General features: G+C 30.6%; 1 protein-coding gene across 5 annotated transcripts in view; it reads left to right on the top strand.

Moving 5' to 3' along the window:
- The window catches only part of LOC107454244 (axin-1), a 59,003-nt gene that overhangs the window by 10,374 nt on the left and 24,797 nt on the right, over positions 1-23,832 (top strand). For 3 of the 5 annotated variants that reach the window (XM_043044741.2, XM_071180797.1, XM_071180795.1), the window contains one exon: positions 19,331-20,176. In XM_043044741.2, the coding sequence (XP_042900675.1) occupies positions 19,395-20,176 (782 nt within the window). In that variant the 5' untranslated portion in view covers positions 19,331-19,394. Of the gene's footprint in view, positions 1-9,639; positions 9,755-14,722; positions 15,022-19,330; positions 20,177-23,832 lie in introns of those variants that run through there. The other 2 variants (XM_071180796.1, XM_021147001.3) reach the window with 2 other exon arrangements.

The raw sequence follows: 23,832 nt of genomic DNA, 5'->3' as shown, positions 1-23,832 counted from the left end.
TATATATAATATAAATTTTTTTTCCCCCAATGCCCACCTGGATAATGACCTAGGTCATACATGAAGGGCAGATTTGTTGGCCACTCTTTCAGGGGCACCATGTTAGGTGGACCAACGTTGCTCCCACAGTAGGGACAGATAGTTTAGAGAAAAAAAGAACATTCTTGCCTTTGCCCGCGATTCGAACCCAGAACCTTTCTGTTGAAAGGGCAGGTTTCAGAAAATTTTCGCTCCGTTCAAGTCTCTCTCATGGCGCAAAAACTATCTCAAGAGAACATAATAATTTCACATTGTTTCAAATGTTTAAGGAATATTCTATGATAAGAATGGTATTGGTGTGGGTAGGGTCGTCGCGAACGAACTTACATTTTTAGGAGGGGGACGGTTACTAATTTGCCGAATTAAGTTCCCAATTTGATCGAATCATAAATGAGCGCCTGAATTATTCTGATATATTAAAAAGAAGCATTAAGAGCCGCTCCAAAGAAGTATAGCATAGCTGCCTACCTATTTTATTCCAGAAATTTTGTTTTGATGTTTCATGCGGCAGCAAGATTTATACTTAATTATAATATTTTATTTAATAAGTCTGATTTGAAATGTTTTTGCTCATCGTAATAACTAATTATTTTAAACGTATATGTACTGTGCGATAGTAATTTATGTGGTTTTAAGTGCTTTAGAAATTTTTAAAAAATTTCTGCTTGCAATTATTGTTGCTCTTTTTAATTCGCTACCACTAGAAAAAAAAAACTTCTTGAACGACTGCAAGGGTAGTGTGATTTGTCTAATAATATCGACGAACGTAAGAGAACAAAACTATTAAAATGACAGTTTTTACTGTGATTAATTTCCGAAAAATCGCCAATCTAAGCTATTTAGTTTCTTCAAAATAGAAACTAAGCAAGACCCCATGTAAGGACGTTTCTTAAAAGAAAAAATGACATAAAATAACTGCATCCAATTTAATTTAACTCACTTTTAAAAAATTAAGTGTGTAATATTGTCTTATTTCATATCTGTTTTCTAAATTAAAAAAAAGAGAGGGGGTGGGGAGGAGAAATTCGTATAGGGTGCGGACATTTGTGTTTAAGTTATTTTATATTGAAATTGGAAATTTTTCTAGCCTAAATATTCTAGCAAGATCTATTAAGAGTATTATAATTTTTGCTACCTCGTATTCTAATGTCCGAAGATGAGCATTGTGTCTTACTTGGTTTTAAGTTTCCTAAAAAATAAAATTACTCGGATTTTTTTTCCTTCTTTTTGAATCTTAACGAGAGGTTATTCTTTTCTTATATTTCATTCTTGATCTTTAATTTCTTCCTTGAACCGCCCTTCCTTTAACAGGCAGTATGTTCGGTATTTCGTCAGCGAGATCTGTGAGTACAAAAGGGCTCATTTGAAGGACTGGATAGCCTAGAGTAAAGCTTTAATGTTTTCACAGGCACCGAACTTTTCCTGGGTTTTCGAGATATCTTTCCTATTGTACCCTTACTTTTGGATGGGTATTTCCTGTTCTTTCAAATGTCAGACTATGTGTGGTCATCAGCACTGATGGCCTGTCTGCATAAATCATACTTTTTGCTTTTGTGTGACTGTCCTTTCATAAGAATCACCACAGTTCTCAAGATCCTTCCTCCTATGGCTGAAGAATTTCCATTCTTTGGCATTGTTTTCCAAACAGTTGGCTCTCGCCTAGAAGTGTAGGAAAGGGTTACTAAGAAATATCGCTCTGAATCAAGGTGTTCCCCTAAGCAGACTCCAATAATTACAAATTATTATACAATTGGTACAAATTATTATAACATTATGGTACAAATTATTATACCATTTATATCAAAGATTTTTCAGACAAATGAAGTTAGCTTTAAAAGTTGGTAAGTTATTATATACTTTAGCTAAATTTACATAATGAATAAGTATTCAATTTGTTTTAAAAGCGTTTCTTAGATCATGGCGAATAAATTCAGTTTTGCAAAGAGTAAAGGAAATAATTTTTTGGTTTTATCTTGGTTAAAATGACATTTTGATGTAATAGTTTAAGAAATAAGTTTTAAAAAATATATATTTGAGCAAAATATTGAAAGTTTTAGAAAAGAGCTACTTATCAATATATTTTAGAGATCTTATGACAAAAAAAGATAGTTAATGAATATTCATTAACCTAGGAAACTTTTACAAATAATACATTAAATTTACTCGCATACATTTTTTGAAATTAACTTAGCTAAAAAAATTCAGTTTTGGAATTATTAAATTAAACGATGACTTATTAACAATTCATTTATTGATCTTGATTTTTCAACTGTCCCCATGAATTCCTGCGTTGATTGGTTCGGTCAAACATATAAACTGAAAAGCGTTTAATTGTAATCAAGTAAACGCTATGCATCAATTGTTCAAAAAAGTATTTCTGTCTTGAAATTTTTTTTAGAGTGGCACCCATGGTGCCAAAGGGTTATGGGTCGCTAAAAATTTTCGTAAATATGAGGTTTCCTCACCAAAAAGTTTAAGAAACCCTGATTTAAATAAATGTCATAATTAGAATTGGAAATTAAGAAAATTTATTCTGTATTCAATTTATATGCTCTTACTAGTCTATACACATTTCACTCTTCAATAATATTTTATTTTTAAAAAAAGTTCATAAAATGAATTTAAATTAAAAATTACACTACAGAGAGTGTGTAGTGTCGCATTCATGAAGAAATTTGTTATTTTGTGACCAAAATACAGCCTTAAGGAAACCGATATTCATAAAAAGCAAAGCAGTATACAGTTCCTTTACTCCTATTATTTTAAGGTGGTTCGAGTCAAATTTTAGTAGTCTCAGACTAACGGATCACCATTTCAAGTCCTAGCTCATAATATTTAATGTTCAGTTATAGTATTGTTTTTGTTTACGTAATTATATCTATTTATATTTACATCATAAGATCAAATTCTTTAACAAACCAGAGTGAATCAAATTCTCCCCATAATCTGAAACTCTTCTGCCCACATGAATCTACCCGTTTTTTTAATGAACTTGGGGTTAAATGTTGGTTTGAAATTTTTATTTCCATACAACCTCCACATCTATAAAAGCTTCGCTACCGTGACTCTTGCTGCATTCACGCATCCTTTGCAATCCTACAAGGATACAGATATAGAAAAAAAGAAAAGAAAAAAAAAATGATTCGAAAAGCGTCAAGAGAAAAAAAAAAAAGAAGAGTTAAAAAAAAAATGGCGCGAAGAAGGTGGGAATAAAGCTAGAGCCTCACGGCGGTTCAACTTGCAAAGCCGGAATGCTGCCGTGTAAATTATCCCTTAATAACAGGGTTGGGGCACAGCAATTGATTTCGGGTGGGCCTCTTCTTTTCCCAATGCCCTCTGGGCTCTCTCATTATCATGAACCACGAATGTTTAAGTAACTTTCTAACGCGAATATCTTCTCTTGGATTATTTATACACTCGAATTGAAAATTCTCATAAAGCACTTCTTTGTTATTTTTTTCCCCCCTCTCTCTCTTTTAATGTGCGGGAGGAAAAAAATATATTTTGGAATGTTAGTAGGGGTCCACCCTCTGCGTGTAAGGGACTCGCGAAATTACTATATTTTTACCGTTGAGTATATCAGAACCTATATCTTGAAAGATTTTCCCTGGAAATTCGATTTTGCAAAAATTTATATTAACTTATTGACTTATTATTATTATTATTTTTTAGAATTTCGAACTTTTCCTAAAATTGTTAGCTTTTTTTTCTTTCTATTGTATTAACACTAGATTGCCTAAAGAAGTCATTTTGACTGCTTTTCCAGAAAAGCAATGATGTATATATAATGACACAATTTCTTAGAATTTTGTGACTTTTTGTACAACATATACTTTTTTTTTATCGTTAATATTTACTAATAACTGTAAATATCATAAAAAAATAATTTTAAACGAATTTCTTTACACGTTAGTTATTCTTTCACAATTCAGTCAACTTTGACTGCTTTTGGGAAACATAGGTATTTAGTTATATATTATACACTAAGTTTCAGTCCTTCTAGTGTTAATAGTGTGGGCATCTATTATTGGAAATCAATTAGGTTTTACTAAAATTGATAGTGTTGTGACCGCTTAATCATTTCGACACATTTCTTCTAGCTATTTATCGATAGATTTTTTTGACTCGTTATTGCCGTGTTTTGGCCATTTTATCTGGTTTTTTTTTATTATTATTTTTTTTAAATGCGTGAACAAGAGGTTTCTTAAGGTGACATTTGAGTCCTTTAACGGATCTTTTACAAAACAATTACTGTCAATACTCACCTTTCACACTATCTTTCATTTGGAAAATAGAGTCGTTCATAATTAGAAAAGAACTCATTTGAAACACTTTTTTTGTGCCCCTCCCCCCCAAATAGACTTTTACTTTTATATTGACATAAACGTGACCCTGACAGTAAAACAAGAGCTTATAAAAAAAATTTGAATGAAGCATAAAGCTGCACAAATGGAAACTCTTATAGTTTCAGTTCTATAAGCAACAAACCATCCTCAGAGTCGAAACACAAAATGACAGAAGAAAGTTAAGAGACGAAACACTTGTCTTCTTACTCGTGTTTTGTCATGTTGTGTTTCGACACCGAGGAAGGTTTGTTGTTTATAGAACCGAAACGTGTCCCATTTCTTTGTTCGTTATTTGCGTCGTTTTGCTTTATTCATACTTTAGAAGCATTCAACATAATCTGTCCTCATTTGGTCTTTTTTTTCTTTTTAATATCGACTGCTGTCATTGAATTGTATGCAATAAATAGTTTTGTGCGAGGAAAATGTTCGAAACCATATTATTATGACTCCCCCCCCACTGTTTATTTTTTATAGTTAGTAAGTTAAAAAATATACGAACAAAAATGTATCTCCAAATTCAATTTCGTTGCAAATATTGACGTATTTCCTACGTCATTTTTTCTTCTAGACATGTCGTCAGTATTTCTTTTTACTCTTCCCTTATAAGTTCTTTTCTTCATTAAATCCCTGGAATCGCGTTTTCCAGCTCGAGTGCTTTGCTACATACTCTCTCGCATCAATGGATCCATTTCTCCCAAGTTTCTAGCAAATTGGCTAGGATTTCGTGCCCCCGAGCTCTCCTTACAACCACCCCCTGTCCCACCCCTCGCTAAATTCCACTCACTCTAGTTTTCAACAGGGGCTGAGTTTAGAAGTACCCCTTGATTCCTGACTCTTATGGCTAGAGGGACCGTCCCCAGTTTTAACCAGTTCTTACTCAATCAATACACACTTTTGGGAAAGAGATATGATTTTCTACGATGGAAACAGGATTCACACCCTATACAGTTTGATCTATGTCTGATGTTGCACATTTTAAACTTTCGTCAAAATAGCTTTTAAAGGTGGGTATACTTCAAAAATGTGTAACATTTACTTTTTATGAAGCTTGGCTTTTCTCTGAATATACAGTTTCGGGAATGTTTGATTTAATCCAATCCTAGCCAATGTGTTACTTTCTTCAACACAACTAAGTGAAGAAAAATCTTGTTTTTCCTTTTAAATGTATTTAATGTAAGTGTTTTTCGCCAAGGAAAATAAAAATGCAGCAGTTTTAAGTGCCTTATCTTAAACTTGAGGCAAAGTTATAATTTCGAACTCAATATACCAGCCTGCTAAAAAGTATTATCTGAAACAAACTAATCATTTAAACATTTTAAAAGTTATTAAACTTTTATAAAAATCGCTCATCTGGCGATATTTTCTCATTTAAATAAAAATGGTCGAAATCAATGAATACTCAATTTTTAAAATTTTTTATGAGTTAAGAAAATATCGGCGTTGTAGAAACTTATTAAATATTTAAAAAAAAAATTTAGATTAAAACGCTTTTACTATCTCGTAATTTTGTGGCGTTTCTTCATCTGAACGCTTGGAGTCATTTTTAGAATTACCTTAGGTAGTTCTTGCTAAAGATAGGCTAAATTTGTCCTAACAGTCGTTCATAGCTGTTGCAAACTTACTGAAGTTATATTAACATTACATAACGTGAAAATAATAGAAAATTTTATTTCAGATGATTGCAGACCCTTCGAAAAACAGCCTTAATTGAAACTGATATTTTACACAAACCTATTTTTTTTTTTTAACCAACCATTAGTGAGTTTTAAAGCTCTGAAATCCAAATTATAAAATTTGTGTAAAGTTTTAAAAACATTTTTAATAATTTTTTTCTTCTCCTTTAAAAAAAAATCTTTATCTCTTTTCTTGTTTTCTCTTTATTTTGAACATATTTTATGATGTTCTTGCAGCTTATGCGAATTAAATCAAATACACATTTTAAAGTAGTGATTAAAATCATGAAGTGCCTTCTCTAAATATTTAGAAAAAAAGTGGAAGAGACCTGGCTAACTGTTTTCTGCATTTAGCTTTACATCCCTCATGCTATCGTATCTTGTGGAAATCGTAGTTACAATAGGGCCCTTTCCACCCTATTACTCTCTCTCTCCAATTAATATGTTTTTTTTTTACTTCTTATTATTTATAATTGAATTTTAATGCTTAAGTTGGGAACTTGTTCTTTCTCTTCAAATTTCTGAAATATATATATATATATATATATATATATATATATATTTTCATACATGAAACAATATAGATAACTTTCGTACGTATTATTGCAATTTCGTTTTAAAAAAACTTGCATCGACATAAACATTTAATTAGAATTATCAAAATGGCAGCAGAATTGAAAACATTAAACAGTACAGCAATAGAAAAAAAAACTAACAAAAAAATTATTCGAATCTCGTGTATTAGTATAAATATTAGAGAATTGATTTTAATGGGAAATGCTGGCAAAGGAATTTTTTAAAAAAAATTGCACTTACCTGTTCGACACATTCTTAAGTCTTATCTTAATAATGTTCTTATTAGTTTACTTAATAATTGTATAAAATTTAATTTAAATACTGTATAGCCCCAGATTTATATTTGTAATAATAATTTAAAAAAAAAATAGACCCGATTTTTTTAAAGTTCAAAAGAGGAAATAGATTAAAAATCGATGTTGTCTATTTAATCCGGATGTCTGGTATACCCGAAGTAATACTTTATAATTCACTATAAATATTTCTCTATAATTATCTGTTATTTAGGGGCTGTTCGCTGCCGTTCACCAACCCCAATGATTGTCCAACGTTCAAACATTCCTTGATGATTCTGTAAATATAAATAATTTTTTCGCTTAGCAATTATTTTTAAAATTGAAAGTGTATTGTTAGTATTACAAATTTAGTGAGTTCACAATCATCATTTAATATTTTCGTTTTCCAAATACATCTAAATGACGTAGCTTCATGCATGACGTAGTGCATGAAGCTGATCGAATTTCTTTCATTTTAATTTATAATACGTAAATAATAGTTGTAAGCGGTTAAAAAGTTTAGATACCAATACAGATAAGTTTATCTTAAAATATATCGTAGGTTACGTTACAGAAACAATCCTTTTAGCCTCAAAATCTTAATTTACAAAACAGTCAAAATCGTAATAATAGCCAGTAGAATAGGAAACTTAATAGTACAGGTATTAAATATTACTTTTCCATACAGAAATATTTTATGCGAAAATGGTACGACTTTAAATTTTATTCTGATGACTACCAAAATGGTATATGGGGAAAACTGGATCCAACAGTGGAAAAATCTATTAGACCTATTCTATGATGTTGAGATATTTCATATTTGACTAGGTTCATTAGAGTAATATTAATTTCTAAATTTAATTTAATAACGTTCGCCTTTCTGATGGGTTGGTGCATGCTTTTGAAACTGTCAACGATTTCATTGGATTCTGCGACACCATCATTCAATTTTTGTATGTAGTTAGATACTACTACTCTATATAATATGCTTGTAGTACTCGGTGTCTTCATTACTTTTGATAATCGAAGTCATTTTTTTTTCTGCCGCAAGTGTCGCGTCTTACGTCACGTCATCTTTATTTTCATAGTTTTTGAAAGTGGTTGATTCCATTCTACTATCCACCAAAGTGGGGTTTTGTATTCCGGATCATCAAGGATCCAAATACTTATAAGAAATAATCGGTTTGTTCTGAACCTGCGACTCATCTCAAACCATAATAGTCTCTTCATTTCGTTTAAATCAATTCCGCCACATGAGAGAGAGGCATCTGGAACGTGGGAAGGCAAAAGATTTAAAAAAGAAAGAAAGGAATAATGTAACAACTCTGGTTTCGGTCGCTTTTGATATCCCCGTCTGCACAACACATTAGAAAGAAAGGTGCCAATGAATGGATCCAGGTGCATTCATGCTCCAGGGTGGACTACCATTTCTCAGAAGGGGGAAGAAAAAAAAATATTCTCCTTTTGTGTGCTCACCCCCCTAAACAGGTCTTGAATATGACCCCCCCCCCGACCACTTGTTCCATACTCATTAGGCAAGCAGGGCGTCAAGCGGCCTGCCCCTTTGACACGATATATCTAATTTTTTTTTTTTATGAAACATAGGTNGCATTCATGCTCCAGGGTGGACTACCATTTCTCAGAAGGGGGAAGAAAAAAAAATATTCTCCTTTTGTGTGCTCCCCCCCCTAAACAGGTCTTGAATATGACCCCCCCCCCGACCACTTGTTCCATACTCATTAGGCAAGCAGGGCGTCAAGCGGCCTGCCCCTTTGACACGATATATCTAATTTTTTTTTCCTATGATTTTTATATTTTTTAATATCCTTGCCTTTAGTCATGCTGCCAGAGTCAAATTGCGTTTCGTATCTTTACTTTTAAATAGTATTTTGGGTTCATTAATGTAGGGTCTGTCCGTGGTCGGAAGGAATCTCCGATAGATGTTTAGTTTTTGGAGGAAAGATATAATAGGAAAGGTTTTATAGTAATACCACTTTCTTATAAGCCCTGCCATCCTAGTAGCCATTTTAAATTCCATACATTTATTATTACTTTAATTTCCGTTATAACGTCCGATCTGAATGGTTCATTTTAATATGCCGTTCAACGTTGAACTAAAAATATATTTTGTTAAACATTCCCAAGAAAATAATCTAAAACAAAAACATTTTCTTTTAAAACGAGTCGATTGCTTACCGCTGTTACGGCACACTGAATGTACCCTCAATGGGATGAAGGTGGTTAGGGTCGAAAAGTGAATGGAATCTGTATCATAATTGGAAATCAGTTGAGTTTTGCAAATGTTAATTTTGTCGTATTTATGAGTTCGATTCCCCTCTACGTTATAACGTCTGTTTTCGTTTAACAGACTGTGGTCACATCATTTTAATTTGCAAAGTATTTTGTTGTTTATTTAATAGATCAAGCAACTTTTTTCTTCTTCATACAACCATAAAATGGTAAATTTTTTTCTTCTCGTTCAGATTGCTTTTGCTTGCATGTCAATTTCTTTTCATTGATTTATCCGGCAAAGTGGAGTCTTTTTCTTAAATACATTTATTTGTAATCATCCAACATAAAACAAAGTTTTAATTCAATTGAAATGAAATCCTAGCCAATAACTTTTGCGTTCTTTTTTTGTTTTGTATTTTACTTTCAAATGTATAAGAATTATTTATCTATAAATAACTTTATAATAAGATTAATTTAATGTACTAAGAAATAGTCAGTGTCTTCATGTATGCATAGGTGTCATCTCTAATGGATTTTGCCAGTTTTCCTGCTCTACTGATTGAATAAAAATTCTCCTGGCTTTTGTGCATTTCAGAAAATTCCCTAAAATGGTGTAAGTTTCTTAAAACAAAAGTCCCTTTTAAACTAGAATTTTTTTGCACATATGATTGTTTGCTTGAATGCATAAATAAGTATTACAAATATATAATGAAGCGAGCCTCATTTCTATAAATAAGTTAAAAATTATTTTTGTTCTGAAATATTCTGTTTATTTTTTTTCAGAACTCTGAGAAAACTATTTTGAGGACTATAAAAATCCCTAAAATTCCTTGTGTGTAAAATATTTAGTACATAACGCAACAATTATTATGAAATTTATATTTTGTAAAATCTACTGCATTTTTTCCTATCTATGTTGGCAGCTATGTTTTATCTTATTTTGGTTCATTGCATTCAACCGACCTGGTATTTAAGAGTTTTTTTTTTTTACATTTAGTGTGGTTCTCTATTTAAAACACCGACACATTGCATTAAGCCTTCACTCATTTAGGCTAATGGAATCAATCTTCAACTCCTTTAAATGGGCTGATTCTTATAAGCTTTGAAAAAAGCAGGCCGAATAGAAAATTCTTTTTTCAATTCGCATGACACAATTCGAAATGGCAGGGCAATGGAATGATAAGCTAAAACTTTATAGTGTCCAGAAGAATGGTTCGGGTGGAAAACACTACGATTTCCTATGTATTCTACAATTATTTAGTGAGTTAAGAATCCGGAAACATAAAGTATTTTTCTGAAAACAATACTGTTAGTAAAACTGTCGCGATAGGAAAGAAAAAGTGGTTTACCCGTTTTGCCCCAATCCCTTCAAATATATTTCCTTTTAATTGAAAGTGATAAAATTCAATTTTTTAGTGCAGTTTATTTGTTAATTATCAAGTTAATTAGTAAGTTAATGGAAGTGCATATCATTCGACCGCTTTGAGAGCACGTTGGTTTGTTGACATAATTAATTCTTTCTCAGAATTGTCCAGCTACAAGCTGTGCGAGGTGGGGCGTTGAAAATCTTTTGGTGGGACACCCCAGCCTCTACCCCGCCTAAGAAGGCTCCAGTTGACTGCCGGGAAGGCTCTTATCGTTTCCCAACCGGTATCCCTTTGTCGGCACTAAGAGACCCCCACCCAACTTCTTTTCACAACTCCGTGGGCCAGTGGAAGGTAGGGGGGAGGGGGTTTCTTTGCAGCTGCGGGCGGCATATCTCTTTGACCCATTGTCTGATGCGTTCCTCTGACAGGATAGATCAACTCAAATGGCCGAAAAACTTTTTCCTCTTGTCATTCGCCCCAACATATTCTGACTAATAAAAGTTGAAAAAGAACCGTCTTGTTCCACGGGTCGTTTAGTGAGAATTTTATTTATTTGAAAAGTTTTTCAATATACGTTGATTTGAGATGGACGGGTTGAAATCAAAAGTGCTTTCGTATCTGTTAGAAAACCTCTTGAATCGTGTTTCTAACTGATGTAGCGATCTTTTTTCTTTCTAGTTCAATAATATACTTTGCTGCAAATGAACGATTAAGAGTTTTTAACGTTATAAAAATTTTGAATAATGTTTTTCGAAGACTTACGAAAGCAAGCAATTTAGGGAATATCTTATTTATAATTGTGGTGAAACCGTAGGTAGAACTGTTAGGTTCAGTTATGTCCAATTATTAGCCAGTGCTCTCTAATAGCGCAATATATATATATATANTTTCAATTCCATTATATATATATATATATATTTCGAAATTTTTATTTTGTGTGCATAAGTTAAAACCATGGGTAGTTTTACTTTAGATGTGTTATAAAACTTATTCAATCGTGTTTTTTTCTTTTTTTTCTTTTTAACATAAGAGTGAAAGTGTTTTTTTTTCCGAAAATATTTTGTTTTTAATAAATGAGAGATTGAATATTTTAAAATTTTAAGATGTTTCATAAAATGTCATAAAAAATAACGCATGACTAAATCGTTTTAAAACTGTAGAAGTTATTTTTAGCTGTTAGGTATTGTCCATTAGCTAGCAGTAATGGATGATGTCAGTAATAAAACGGCACAGTCAGTAATAATGCCAATCTTGAAAAGGGCACAAAATTTGTATTTTTTGTGAGTGATAGTAATGGTTTCATGTTTTTAGGGTTAACGAAAAATTATTCAATCCTGTGATTTTTTTTTATAGATAAAAAGTGATGTATAACTATAAATATTTTTTTTCGTTCAATATATCGAATAAAGGTTTCCAAAAGTTTAAAATAGGAATTTTAAGCTGATTTGCGAAGATTCTTATGTAATGTAAAACGTCATGTAACTGTTTTGAAATTGTAATAATTTTTAACTTTTCTATGCTGTTAACGAAAATATCGCTCAATAAATATGAAAAAAAAAATCAAATTTTTTTTTTAAATTAAATTTTTGAATATACTTGAAAAGTATTTGAAGTCTCATACCTATTTTAAATTTGTTTCATAAATAAGCTCTATGCATGACGTTCTGAATTTTTATGTATTTTCAACTTTTTAAATCGAAACAAAATTTAAAGGCTGATTTTTATTATTTTTCCGGTTTATTTCTTTATTTTTTACATTAAAAAATAAAATAGTATTGAAATTTGAACTATATCTGTAAGACCAAATCTGTGTATAACGAATGAAATACAAATAAAAAATGCCACTTTTTTAAAACAGTCATGAATTAGGAGGATTGATATTTTAGAAATAAGTTTGTGAAAAATCTTATATCATTTTATCATATAATCTTTATTTCATTTTATTTTTCAAGTTTAATTTTTATGAGATTTTTTTGTGTGTTTGATATGAAGTATATATTTGATATGAAGTTTGATATATCATCGAGTAAAGAAAATCTTAGATGACTTTGGACACTCTAAAAAGGTGACAAGTTTTGCGTCATCCATCAATATACAAGATAAACCAGAGAATGGAAATAATTTCTTCAAAAGGACAACTGATTTTTTCCGATCCACTTATCGGAGAAATGAAATCTGTTTCTTTAAGTAGAAGACCTCTTATTGTAAAAGCGGCAAAAAAAACAAAAACAAAAAAAAACGAAAAACTATCGTACTTTGTTTTCTTTTAGGGGAAAGATATACTTCGGCGAAGAATGAATAAAATTGGTTTAGTTTTTACTCATGCATGCTTTTTATAATCTTGTTTCTTTTGTAATTTTTATCAAGTTGGATTGCTAACTTTTCATTGTAAAACTAAGAACTTCCTACAACTGGTATTGCAGCTATGAAAATTTTGAGTAATCTTTCCCCCCCCANCTTCTTCAATTCCCCCCCCCCCCAAAAAAAAAGTTTTTTATTTGAAAAAAAAAGGAACCTGATTTATTTTCTACAGAAGTAGCGTGTTTTAAAGAAATATTAACAAATAATCAGCGACGATTGTGCTCCGGAAAAAAGTCCGGATTTTTCGCTAACCGCGATCCGAAAGTTTCCGGAAATCCAAAGTCCAGAAGTTTCAAGAAATCATCGATCACATTTCTGTATAAAAATTCTGTATATTTTATTTAATAATATTAGAACTAGAATTTATACTTGGCATCTCTTTCATTTGTAAATATTTTTCCTGGTAGAATAATAAATGTGATTAGAGATAAAAGTAAGCTTACATATAATTCATTCATTTAATCATTCATTTAAATTATGCTACATATAATTCATTTAGAATATCATGTTTTGAAAATTTAAATAATTTAAATTTATAAAGATATTAATTTTTTGAAGGATTATACTCAAGAAATTTTCAGGATTTTTGAGTTGGACCCACAATCACCCCTGCATAATTAATGAGTGAACTCTTCTCCCCCAAATAATGCTAGTGTAATAAAATAATAGTGTAAAGCGTAACATTTTACCGAATTTGCGAAAATAATATTATTACGTATAAAATTAATATACACTTTTTTAGCAGCAAAGTGTTATTGAAGAATTTAATGGAAGAGCTTGTGAAGTTTAACATTTTATCAAATTTACAAAAATCAACCTGTTGAAAACAATGTAACATTGAACATAGAAAACCGCTTTCTTTAAAAGACTTTGACAGATTAATTTGCTTAATTTTATGTACTTGAGATTCAACGTGTTCTTCCACTATGCTTTTCTTTAATAAATTTTTTTTTTCAACTTTTAACTAGCCTTACCTTTTAGTTAGCGTAACCTTTTAATTAGCACTAACCTTAATTATTTTTAGTGTTTTCGGTGGTAGCTTAATCTCTAATAAATAAATAATTGAAAAAAAAATGCTCTTTTATTTAATTTATTAAAAATTTCATTGTCTAGTAAAAAAAATATTTGAAGTATGTATTAAAGCTTTTTTTTTTATAAAACAAATTCTGAACAAGGAAATTATCTTTCATGCAAAATTATTCTGCATTTATAGAGAAATTATATTACTAAACAAACATTATTATTTTCTGTTTAGAGTTATAATCCGGAAGTTTAATTTTTATCTCACAAATTGTAATTCTATTACTGAAATGAGATAGAAAATTATTTTTAATGCAGAATACTTCATTTATTTATGTTCTGAGAATCTATCAATATATGAATAAATACATATTTTTTCATGTCGTAATCTGGTATTTAGCTAGTTATATTCCGGTAGTTTAGTTTTTCATTTCATAAATTCTAATGCTGAACAAATAATTTAGAAAATTATTTTTAATATGAAATAATTCTTCCTCTTTTTTTGATCCATTCAGAAAAAAATCTATGAATAAATACATGTGTCAATAAAATATTTTTTCTCGTAATCTGATAAAAGTTATAATCCAGAAATGTAGTTTTTCTCTCCGCAGGATTTGTATTTTACAACTGTAAGTTCTAGATGATATTTTTCTAATCCGGAAATGGACAAGTACTATAGATAAGTTCCTGGAAGGCTTGTCAAAGTCGGTATTTTGTACAAAGGGCATCTTTCCTGAATACCTTGACTGTCTTATCCCATTTTTCATGAAAATGCCTGTGGCGCGGGGAGGCTGAAGGGGGAGTATCGGTGTGAGTGAGGGGGAAATTGCCAGTTGCATTTCCCTTCCCTCCTTGGAAAGAGGCAACAGTTGAGTGTTGTTCCTTGGAGAAAGAAGCTTCTATTCCATTTCTTTTTGGATTATCGTTTGGAATTGTTGCTCTTGGATACACAGTTGTGGATTAATTTATCTATATTGTGCGAGTGGTGTTTGTGGCTCTATTTGTGCATTATAAGATACACGTGGAATACGTATTATTGTGAATTATAAAATAATAAGCATTCATAATGCTTTTAAGTGTTAATGGTGTGGGTGTCATAGATGTTTCATTTTAAACGGAAAACAATAATATTGTAAGTATGGCAAATTATTTTTTTGTGTTCATAATTTCCTCCCTTTATTCCATGCAACAATTCCTCCCTTTATTAATTTTTTCTTTCCCATATTGTTATGAGATCCCTAATGCCCATACTTTTTCTTTAAATTAAGTTACTAAATCTTGTCTATGTGTTGAATAAACAATTTTTTAACTGTGCACATTTATTCCATCTCCCGCTAGACGTAATAAATGTGTTCGGATTTATTTACATCTCGATAAGGATAGTGTCAGATGTAAGTGTTAAAATATGTGAGGCATACCATTTGCTTGTATTTGTACACATTTCATTTGAATTTTTTTTCTGTATGTTCTACACATTCATTAAATTTGTATCTAACTAATACATAATACGTAAGGCTCTTATCGCCAAAAGCAGCAGCAGTAAGAACCCTACGCGTAGTATGTAATTTAAGGGGTGGTAATTCGTAGCCAACTGATGCTAATTTCATTATGGATATACGACCGAGGCAGTTTATATCAAGTCGCATTGTTTTATGCACGAATTCTGGGTTTGTTTACGTCTTGCTGGGCAGAGAATGCATAAAATTGTGTATGGTGTTTATAATTTTTAGGAAAGATTAAGATCAGTCTTGAGAATTGGAAGAGCGAAAAGAGTTTCTTTGCGACCGTAACTTCGGGATTTTGAACATGGTGAATACACAATGTAAACAGCTTATACATATTTTTATTAAAATTATTTTTTATTTTTAGAGAAAAAAGGAAACATTTTTTTTTCGTTATTGTACTTAGCTAATATACTTCTCCTTACTAACTTAGATTTCTCAAATCAAATTATATTTTGAAAGATATTATTTCACTGTAAATCGCATAGAAATTAATAAAGAGCTTTCATAATCAAACGAGTCAATGAAGGCTATTTTAAATACTAGATAATTATTACATTTAAATGCCCTAGAATAGTAAAGATCGTAGTCAATTTTAAGGAGTAATATGTTTTTTAGATAGATTTAGATTGCCTCACGTGAGACATACCATGTGGCCTTTCATGGGCAACTGCTAAAAATTTCGTAGTCCTTTGTAACGAGGACCCGTGCTGAGGAATTAAGAAGTAAATTAGCCAAATATCAAAAATATTTTTCAAAATTCTGTAGAAATCTTAAAATTAAAATGCAAGTTGACTATAAAATGAATTATTTTATGAAATGCATAATCAAATCAGGAATCATTTTGTAGTTGAGGAGAAGTATATGAACAATAAATGACAGGATGAAAAATATGAAGTCTGAAGAAAAGAAATAGGAACAGGATCAGATTAATTTTTGATAATTTATTAGATTGGAGTTGTAATATGAGGATAAATCTGAAGCAATTTTATGTTATTGTTATAAAAAATTTGTTATTTTCTGCAAAAAATAGTTGGTTCATAATGTGCATCTTGCAATTACTTATTTATTGTAATTGGATAAAAAAAAAATACATGGCTTGTTCAAATAAGTTTCCATTTTCAAATGAAAAAGACTTTTTTTTTCTCCTCCAGGATCAAGGGGAATATATGCAGTTGGACTTCTATTTAAGGAACTTCCATTTTGCGAATTTCTCTGTTTTCCGATTTTTTTTGAGGCAACAAGAACAGTTTCAGAATTTCTTAGAATGACTTCCAAATAGCAAAGTGAATTTTCTATTTAATGAACTTTTCTTTGAGATTCCCTTTCCTTATTTCCCAAAATATTTTAGAACATTTCAAATTTGTTTATGGGGGGGAAATGACCTTGAATTGATTCTCTAAAGAAAGCAGTAAAATCCCTTTCCCTTCTTGTTTGCATTTCATACTGGAATCCATGCCAAAAATCAATTTACGAGAAAGCATAACAGAAACCTTTGAAGCATGGAACTATGATGTTACAGATCATAACTGTTCATAACAGTTTTGCTAAAGCTGGAATCTTAATCAGTACGAAGAAGCCGAAAAGTGCGAAGGACAAAGATGATATTCCTTTAGAAGAATTAAAAAAAATTTTAGTGCAGCTAGGAGAGAATCAAATTAATGATGATGTACTGATTAATGATTTTTTGAATTCATTCTAAAGCTGCAACCACAAAAACCATAACTATTTTAGATATTTTGGACAGTCTGAAAAATAAAAACAATTTGGTAATAAATTGTGTGGAAGATAAAGACAGAAATGATGAAGTGACCTTCATTTCATAAAGTGTTAAAATCATTTGAAACAATTAAATGGTAGATAATAATTTACAAAATAAAGGCTTATCAATTGTTATTTTAATTATGCCTAGTGTTTATGAATTTAAAACCTGTTTTGTGTTGCAAGTATTTCAAATGGTGATTCTCTATTTAACGAATTTTCCATACAACCAAACATTTTATCAGGATTTTGGACTTCGTTAAATAGAGGCTCGACTGCTTTTTTTTGGTAGAAAAAATCAGTCCTCGAAATACAATTTTTTATGCAGAATTTACAATTTTATCGCATTTGCTGAGGTAGCGAATGCTTAGTGCTGATCTTGTATAACCTTACTCTTATATCTCCTATTTTGTTATTAAGATTAGTTTTTTATAATTGTGTAAATCCAATTTTCTTAATTGCTTGTGTAGTTTTCTGACTAGCCTTATAAAGCATCATTACATTTCAAATATTTTTTTTGTATTCATAGAAATGTAATAGGTTTTAGTATAAGAGTAGCTTATGGGTAGAATGTAGAATATGTGTAGCTTAAAAATATTAAGAGACTAATATGTACCCTGTGTCAGAATTTTGTCTAGCTACCTGCGACATAACTCTTTAGCACTAATGTCTTTCTGCAAAATACTTATAATAATAAACATATATGATACTAATTTATACTGTGTTTACAAAAAAAAACTATATAATTTTTTTTAATTGAACATGTAATAATCTTGTTTTCTGATATTATGGGTGATATTCTCTCATTTTGTTGGAGAGGGAGGTGCACAAATTATTTCCTTCTTCGCATTTTGTAATTAATCATCACAATAAAAAAAACTAAATCATGAAATCTGTAGTAGTTAGTAATTGCCGAACTAAAGATTGGTGACGAAATCGTGCAAATCGGACTACTCAAATGCGTGTTTCGTTTCAAGATTAGGTTGTTGCAATAAATAATATGGTATAAAAAGTATCGTTATCGATAGAATTATTGATTTAAAAGTAAATACTCAAATGCCTGATTTGAATTTTCCATATTGTTTGAAATGTATCAGGATATTTAAAATCTACTTGAAAATGAATATCAATAATTGCCGAAAATATAATCGAAACATTACATCGATTTACGATGCTATCGGAGTAAGTTGAGCGTGTCAAAAAGTGATATTCTCAATGCTTGATCCAAATATTACGTGTACATTTTTGGAGGATATTTCCGTATTGTGATCTGTCTCACCAACTACAATTGCCAAGATGCCAAATAGATTTTAAACTTGCAAATTTTAAAAACAAAACATGTAGATGAAAGGATGCAACCTTTCGAGTTGCACCCTTTCTATGATGTTTTTTTTTTTTAGTTTCTCGCGGGCCGCTGCCCGGAAGTTTCTAAGACTTCACGATTATTCTGCCACAGATCACGATACAGAAATCTCCCCCATTTTTGTAGAAAGGAAAAAAGTAAATGTTTTTTAATTTTCGAAAGAGAAATCATACTGCAATAACTCTAAAATAATTTGCGACAATGTCGGTGCGATTCTGCCACGGGGAATATGTATATGTGTAATATTTTTGAATTAAACATTTCAAGGTACTTTTTACGAGAGGTCTTAATAATTTTTTAAATATAAGTTGTAAAGTTTCTATTTTAATAATTTTTTCTTTAGCAAGGAAAGAAAAATTCTCTTTGGATTTTACAAAATTCTTGAATAAGCTGTCACACGTGTTTAAAGTTATAAAAATCAAAAAATGTATTTAAGTAATGCAACTCAATTTGAGGTTCTTCTTTAAACTTAGGAATTCAATAAGCTAAAAAGTGAATAAATTTAAATTTATTTGTATTAAGAAATTAGCAAATTTAACACAAGGCTTCATTCTTTCTCTTGTGAAATTTGTTTCCTTGTAAGGATGTGTGGCTGGGAGAACATCATTTATGGCTACCAACTCAGTCCTTCTTTCTTATGAGATTTTATTTTTGAGGATTATTTTCCATTAAAATTTTTATTTTATTTTAAATTACCTCATTTTTTGTACCTCTGTGCAAAGTAGATTTCTGTGAAGGAGTGTCTTTCTGTGTATATGATGAAGCAAAAGTAGAACCTTAAACATGTCACTAAATATTTTATTTTTATCTTTCAGTTATTTCCTTTTCTTCACGTGAAAAGGCTAAATTAATGGATAGTTTTCTTAAAAATTGAGTGCTATGAATGGCTTTACAGAGCCAATGTCAGAAGAATCAAGACCACCCGTTATAGGCAAGGAAGATTCTTGCTTTGAAAAGCCCTTTCCCCTACAGTACCTCGACTTTCCAAACATGGAAATCTGTGAAGTGACTGAGTGTGACAGTAAAAACATCAATGGCACAAACAGTTTTCAAAATGAAGGGTGTGAATTTATGGAATTGTCTCCTGTTCCTAGTCCACCTAATCCTGGAAAATGGACTGTTAGCTTGCAGTGTTTGTTGGACGATATTCAAGGGACAGACCTTTTTCAGAAATATTTGATTATGGAAAATCAAGACACTAAGCCTTTAGATTTTATTTTTGCTTGCAGAGGAGTTAAAAAGACTGCTCAGCACACGGACCGCGAAAAGTTGAATAAGCTCGTGCACGTTCTTTACGAAAAAAAGGTCAAAAGGATAGCTGCAATCGGTGACGATACGAAACGAGAAATCAAGCGTAAAATACAGTCGAAAGAAATAGACATCCATATTTTTGATGTTGCTCAACGTCAAGTGGAGATGGACATTTCGAACACCACTTACACTACCTTTTTGCAGTCTGACCTTTATCTTCAGCATTTAAGATCTTCATCTGAGGGTGAAACTGAAAGAGTTGCTTCTGAAGAAGCTGAGTGTTTACCTACCTTGCACGAAGATTCGGAACTTCATTTAACTGAGAAGCACCAATTAATATTAAAAAAAGAAAGTATACGAAGAAAGCTTCTAAGAAATTCTGATCTTAGAAGAAGTAGGATAGAACCAGGGTAAGTAAAAGTCTTTTTTAATTTTTTTTGTCACTATTTAATCAGACTGGTGATATTTCAGTATTTAAACTGAATTCAAATTTTTCTGATCAGTGCTGTTGATATCTTTTTATAAAATTGTTCATTGATGTCTCTAAGTGAACTGACAAATCGGCATATCTATGACATTTGCGTATTTTTCGTTCCGATCAGGTCACATGCCTGTTTAATGTAGAATGTGCAAAATAAACAGAGAAATACCCTGAATAACTTATGAACGAATTATATGATTTTTACATACTAGAACTTATCTTGATCATTTGAGGGGGCCCAGTTTTAATGATACTAATTAAGTACAGACGATATCTTAACTTACGATATCAGACTCTAAAATAAATTTCATCCGATGTAATTTTCTTGATGTTACTTTTTTCTTGATGTCATTCAAATTTCTGACTTCTGAAGCATGAGAGTTTAATCATTAGAGTTATTCCGGATGTTCACTTGTTTTGATATACTGTACACTCTTAACAAAAATTTTCTTCCACCTTAGATTATTAAAAATGACACCCGCATTGTTGGGGATCATCCCCCATTAAAGTATCTTTTTCCCCCGCATGTTTTATTCCACAATACTACCCAAACGTTGTTCTCCAGACCATTATTAGAAGGATATTATCATTTGTTAATAAATCTTGTTTAATAGTACAAAATGAAATTTGTGGAAAATCCCTCATAATTTTGAGCTTTTTCTTAAAAGAGTAAGAAAACTACTTAGAAAATTGCTTGAAACTTTTTTCATTTTTAAGATNGAAAATGGATTGAAACTTTTAAAATTTTTAAGATATTCAATGATGAATATAAAATTAAGATATTTAATGAACTTTTCTCAAATTCTTAAGTAATAATTTTGTAACTAATTTTAAATTGCTCTGAAAGTTTTGTTTAATTTTTTTTGAATATTTTCAGTTCTAGCAACAAAAAAAAGAAGCTAGGTTTGCAAAATTTTGTGTAATTATTGCATATATTAACCAAAATAGTAGTTATAGGTTCCAAATATATTACTACATTTTATGGCATAGAGTGTTCAAATTTTTTTTTTTTCCTTTTGTAATTTATTGTCTTTCCCTTAACCCCTCAAAAATCTCTCAACATCATCGATATGTATGAGAAATCAAACAATCTAATCACTTCTAAATTTATAAACCGATTTCAACTGATACTGATTTTTTTTAGAAATATCAAAAACTGTGTTAGTATCAAAGTATTTCCATTATAATGCTGAATTCCTGTAGGGGAAGCAATCTACTTTTCCAAACTTGTGTTCCTCAATTTCTGAATGACTAATTAGGAGATCTGAATTTAAACACTGCATGTTTTCTGTCTTTGCACTGTTGCAGTTGTTTGTTTTCTGTTTGTTGCAGTTGCTTTGCACTGTTTGTTTTCTGCCTTTGCAGACTTTGCACTGCACTGTCTTTTTTTGTTCACTTTTTTTAAATTCATTGCCTATTGTTCTAATACAATTACGGCTTGTTTAAGAGCCCAGACCATAATAATGATATCGTCTGCATTGGCCAATAGTTGGTTTATTTTACTGAGGTTATTTCCTTTGGTGTTTAAAACTTTTTTTAGGGCAATATTAAATAAGAGACAAGCCATTCCTCATATCCAATTGTTCAGTCAGGTCATTCTGTATACGGATTTGTTTCATTAAGGGTAAGAGCCACCAGAGACAGAAGTTCCTCTGATATACCCAGTTCATGCGAAGCTATTGAAAGGAATTCACAATTGATACATTTATATGCAGTTTTGAAGTCCATGAAACAGTTATGGGTGTCTATTCTCTGCACTTTTCCCAAAGCTGACTTTTCTAAACCCATCTTTTACATAACCTAGGTGTTTTAGGTTGAAAGTCAATGTGTCATCAATGACTTCTGTTCCGAATACATGTTTGTTGGGGTCACAACTGTAAAAAGTTGTGTGATTGTATTCCTTGCCCAATCCATCACATTGCATTCATCCATTCTTTGCATCAAAGGCTTCTATAGAGAGAGCGTAAGTTCCACGAACCTATTCTTACGTCCTTAAAATCCTTTCCAAGTCTCCTCCGGAGCAGCAGTCCAGAATAATTTCCTTTTGATTTCGTAACGGTAAATTTTTTTACAGGATAAGGTTGTTGGTTTTAGGCCTCACCCCTGACCTGAAGGACCAGGGTGTTTCACTTTGTCTGGTTCACTCGACCTGCCCGGCTCGGGGAACCCTGTCGGTAGCCGAGCTACTGCCGATATAGCTCTACGGGTCACAAACCTGCTAAACCAGGGGTCGGCAACCTTTTGTAATGAAAGAGCCAAAAGTTGCAATTTTACAAAATTTCCCGCTTTTAAAGAGCTACTAAAAATTTTTGATTTAATAGTATAGTATTTTTTTATGTATTTTTAATTTGATTTTTATTTGATTTTTAATTAAAAAAACGGTTTTGAATACAAAATAATATTCTAGTTTTCATTTAATTTAAATTTTTTAATTCTTTTGGGGGGGATAAGAATACTTGAGTCACTAAAATTCGATAAAAATTTTAAATTTTCTTACTAATTCTCGTCAAATTTTTAACAGAAAACGCGATTTTTTTTTATTGAATGTGCAACGAAACACAATCTTATCAGATAGATTTTATAATAATTCTTTTTAATTTTTCATGGCAATTCCGCAATAATATTCATTTATATTATATAGTTAATATTCATTTAATATTATATCCGAATTTTTTCACAATTTTCCTTTTTAAGAAATATGTACCATCTATTCTTGTTATTGTTAAAAAAAAAATTTTAAGCACTTAATTATTAAACATTTAAATAAATTTTACATTTTTTTGTCAAAGCAAACGTTAAATCGACTTATGATTAAGTACTAGAAATGATGGTCACATACTTTTTATATTTATTGTGAAAAATTAAAAAATTTATAGAGCCTCAAGCTTTCCAACTCAAATAATTTAACATTGTTTTTTAAAATTAATTTAATAAAAGTCACTGAAAGTAACGATCTTCTATTATTTGAAATATCTTTTATTCGCAAATTTACAACATTAATGTATTTGATTATGTAATTTAATAATATGCAGGTGATTCGGAATGACCACTCTTAATATGCATTTAAAGAAATTTTATTTCAAGTGAACGCAAAAAAGAACGGATAGAGGTCACACGTTAGAATTTTATCAATCGAAAACAAACAAATTACTGTTGAGGAAGGCGAGTGTAAAAAGGCGATTAACAATTTTTTACCAAATTAAATAACTTTATAAATTAAAAACTTTAACATTCACCTGGCAATTAAACAGGCCTGTTATTATTATAATAAAGATTATTATCAATATATTGTATTAGATATTTTTTAAATTCATATTCTTGCTTTTTCCCTTTTAAATTTTAATTTACTACATCCGCTGAAGTAGATTTATATCTTTATTTTTGTCAATGTTTATAAAAATTTATATTAAGGGTGGTCTTTTCATAACATCATGTTTTACACAATAATTACATGTGATACACATCAAAGGCTTTAAAAAATGTAGATGAAAATTAAATTAGTATTTATTCATTAAACTGAAAAATTATCATACATCAATTATGACTCGTGCATTTTTTTTAAAATTCTTAATCTAAGTATGATTC

Source organism: Parasteatoda tepidariorum, chromosome 5, assembly GCF_043381705.1.
Source record: "Parasteatoda tepidariorum isolate YZ-2023 chromosome 5, CAS_Ptep_4.0, whole genome shotgun sequence".
NCBI lineage: Eukaryota > Metazoa > Arthropoda > Arachnida > Araneae > Theridiidae > Parasteatoda > Parasteatoda tepidariorum.
The sequence above is the reverse complement of the archived record's forward strand: the minus strand, read 5'-3'. Positions and strand labels throughout refer to the sequence as shown.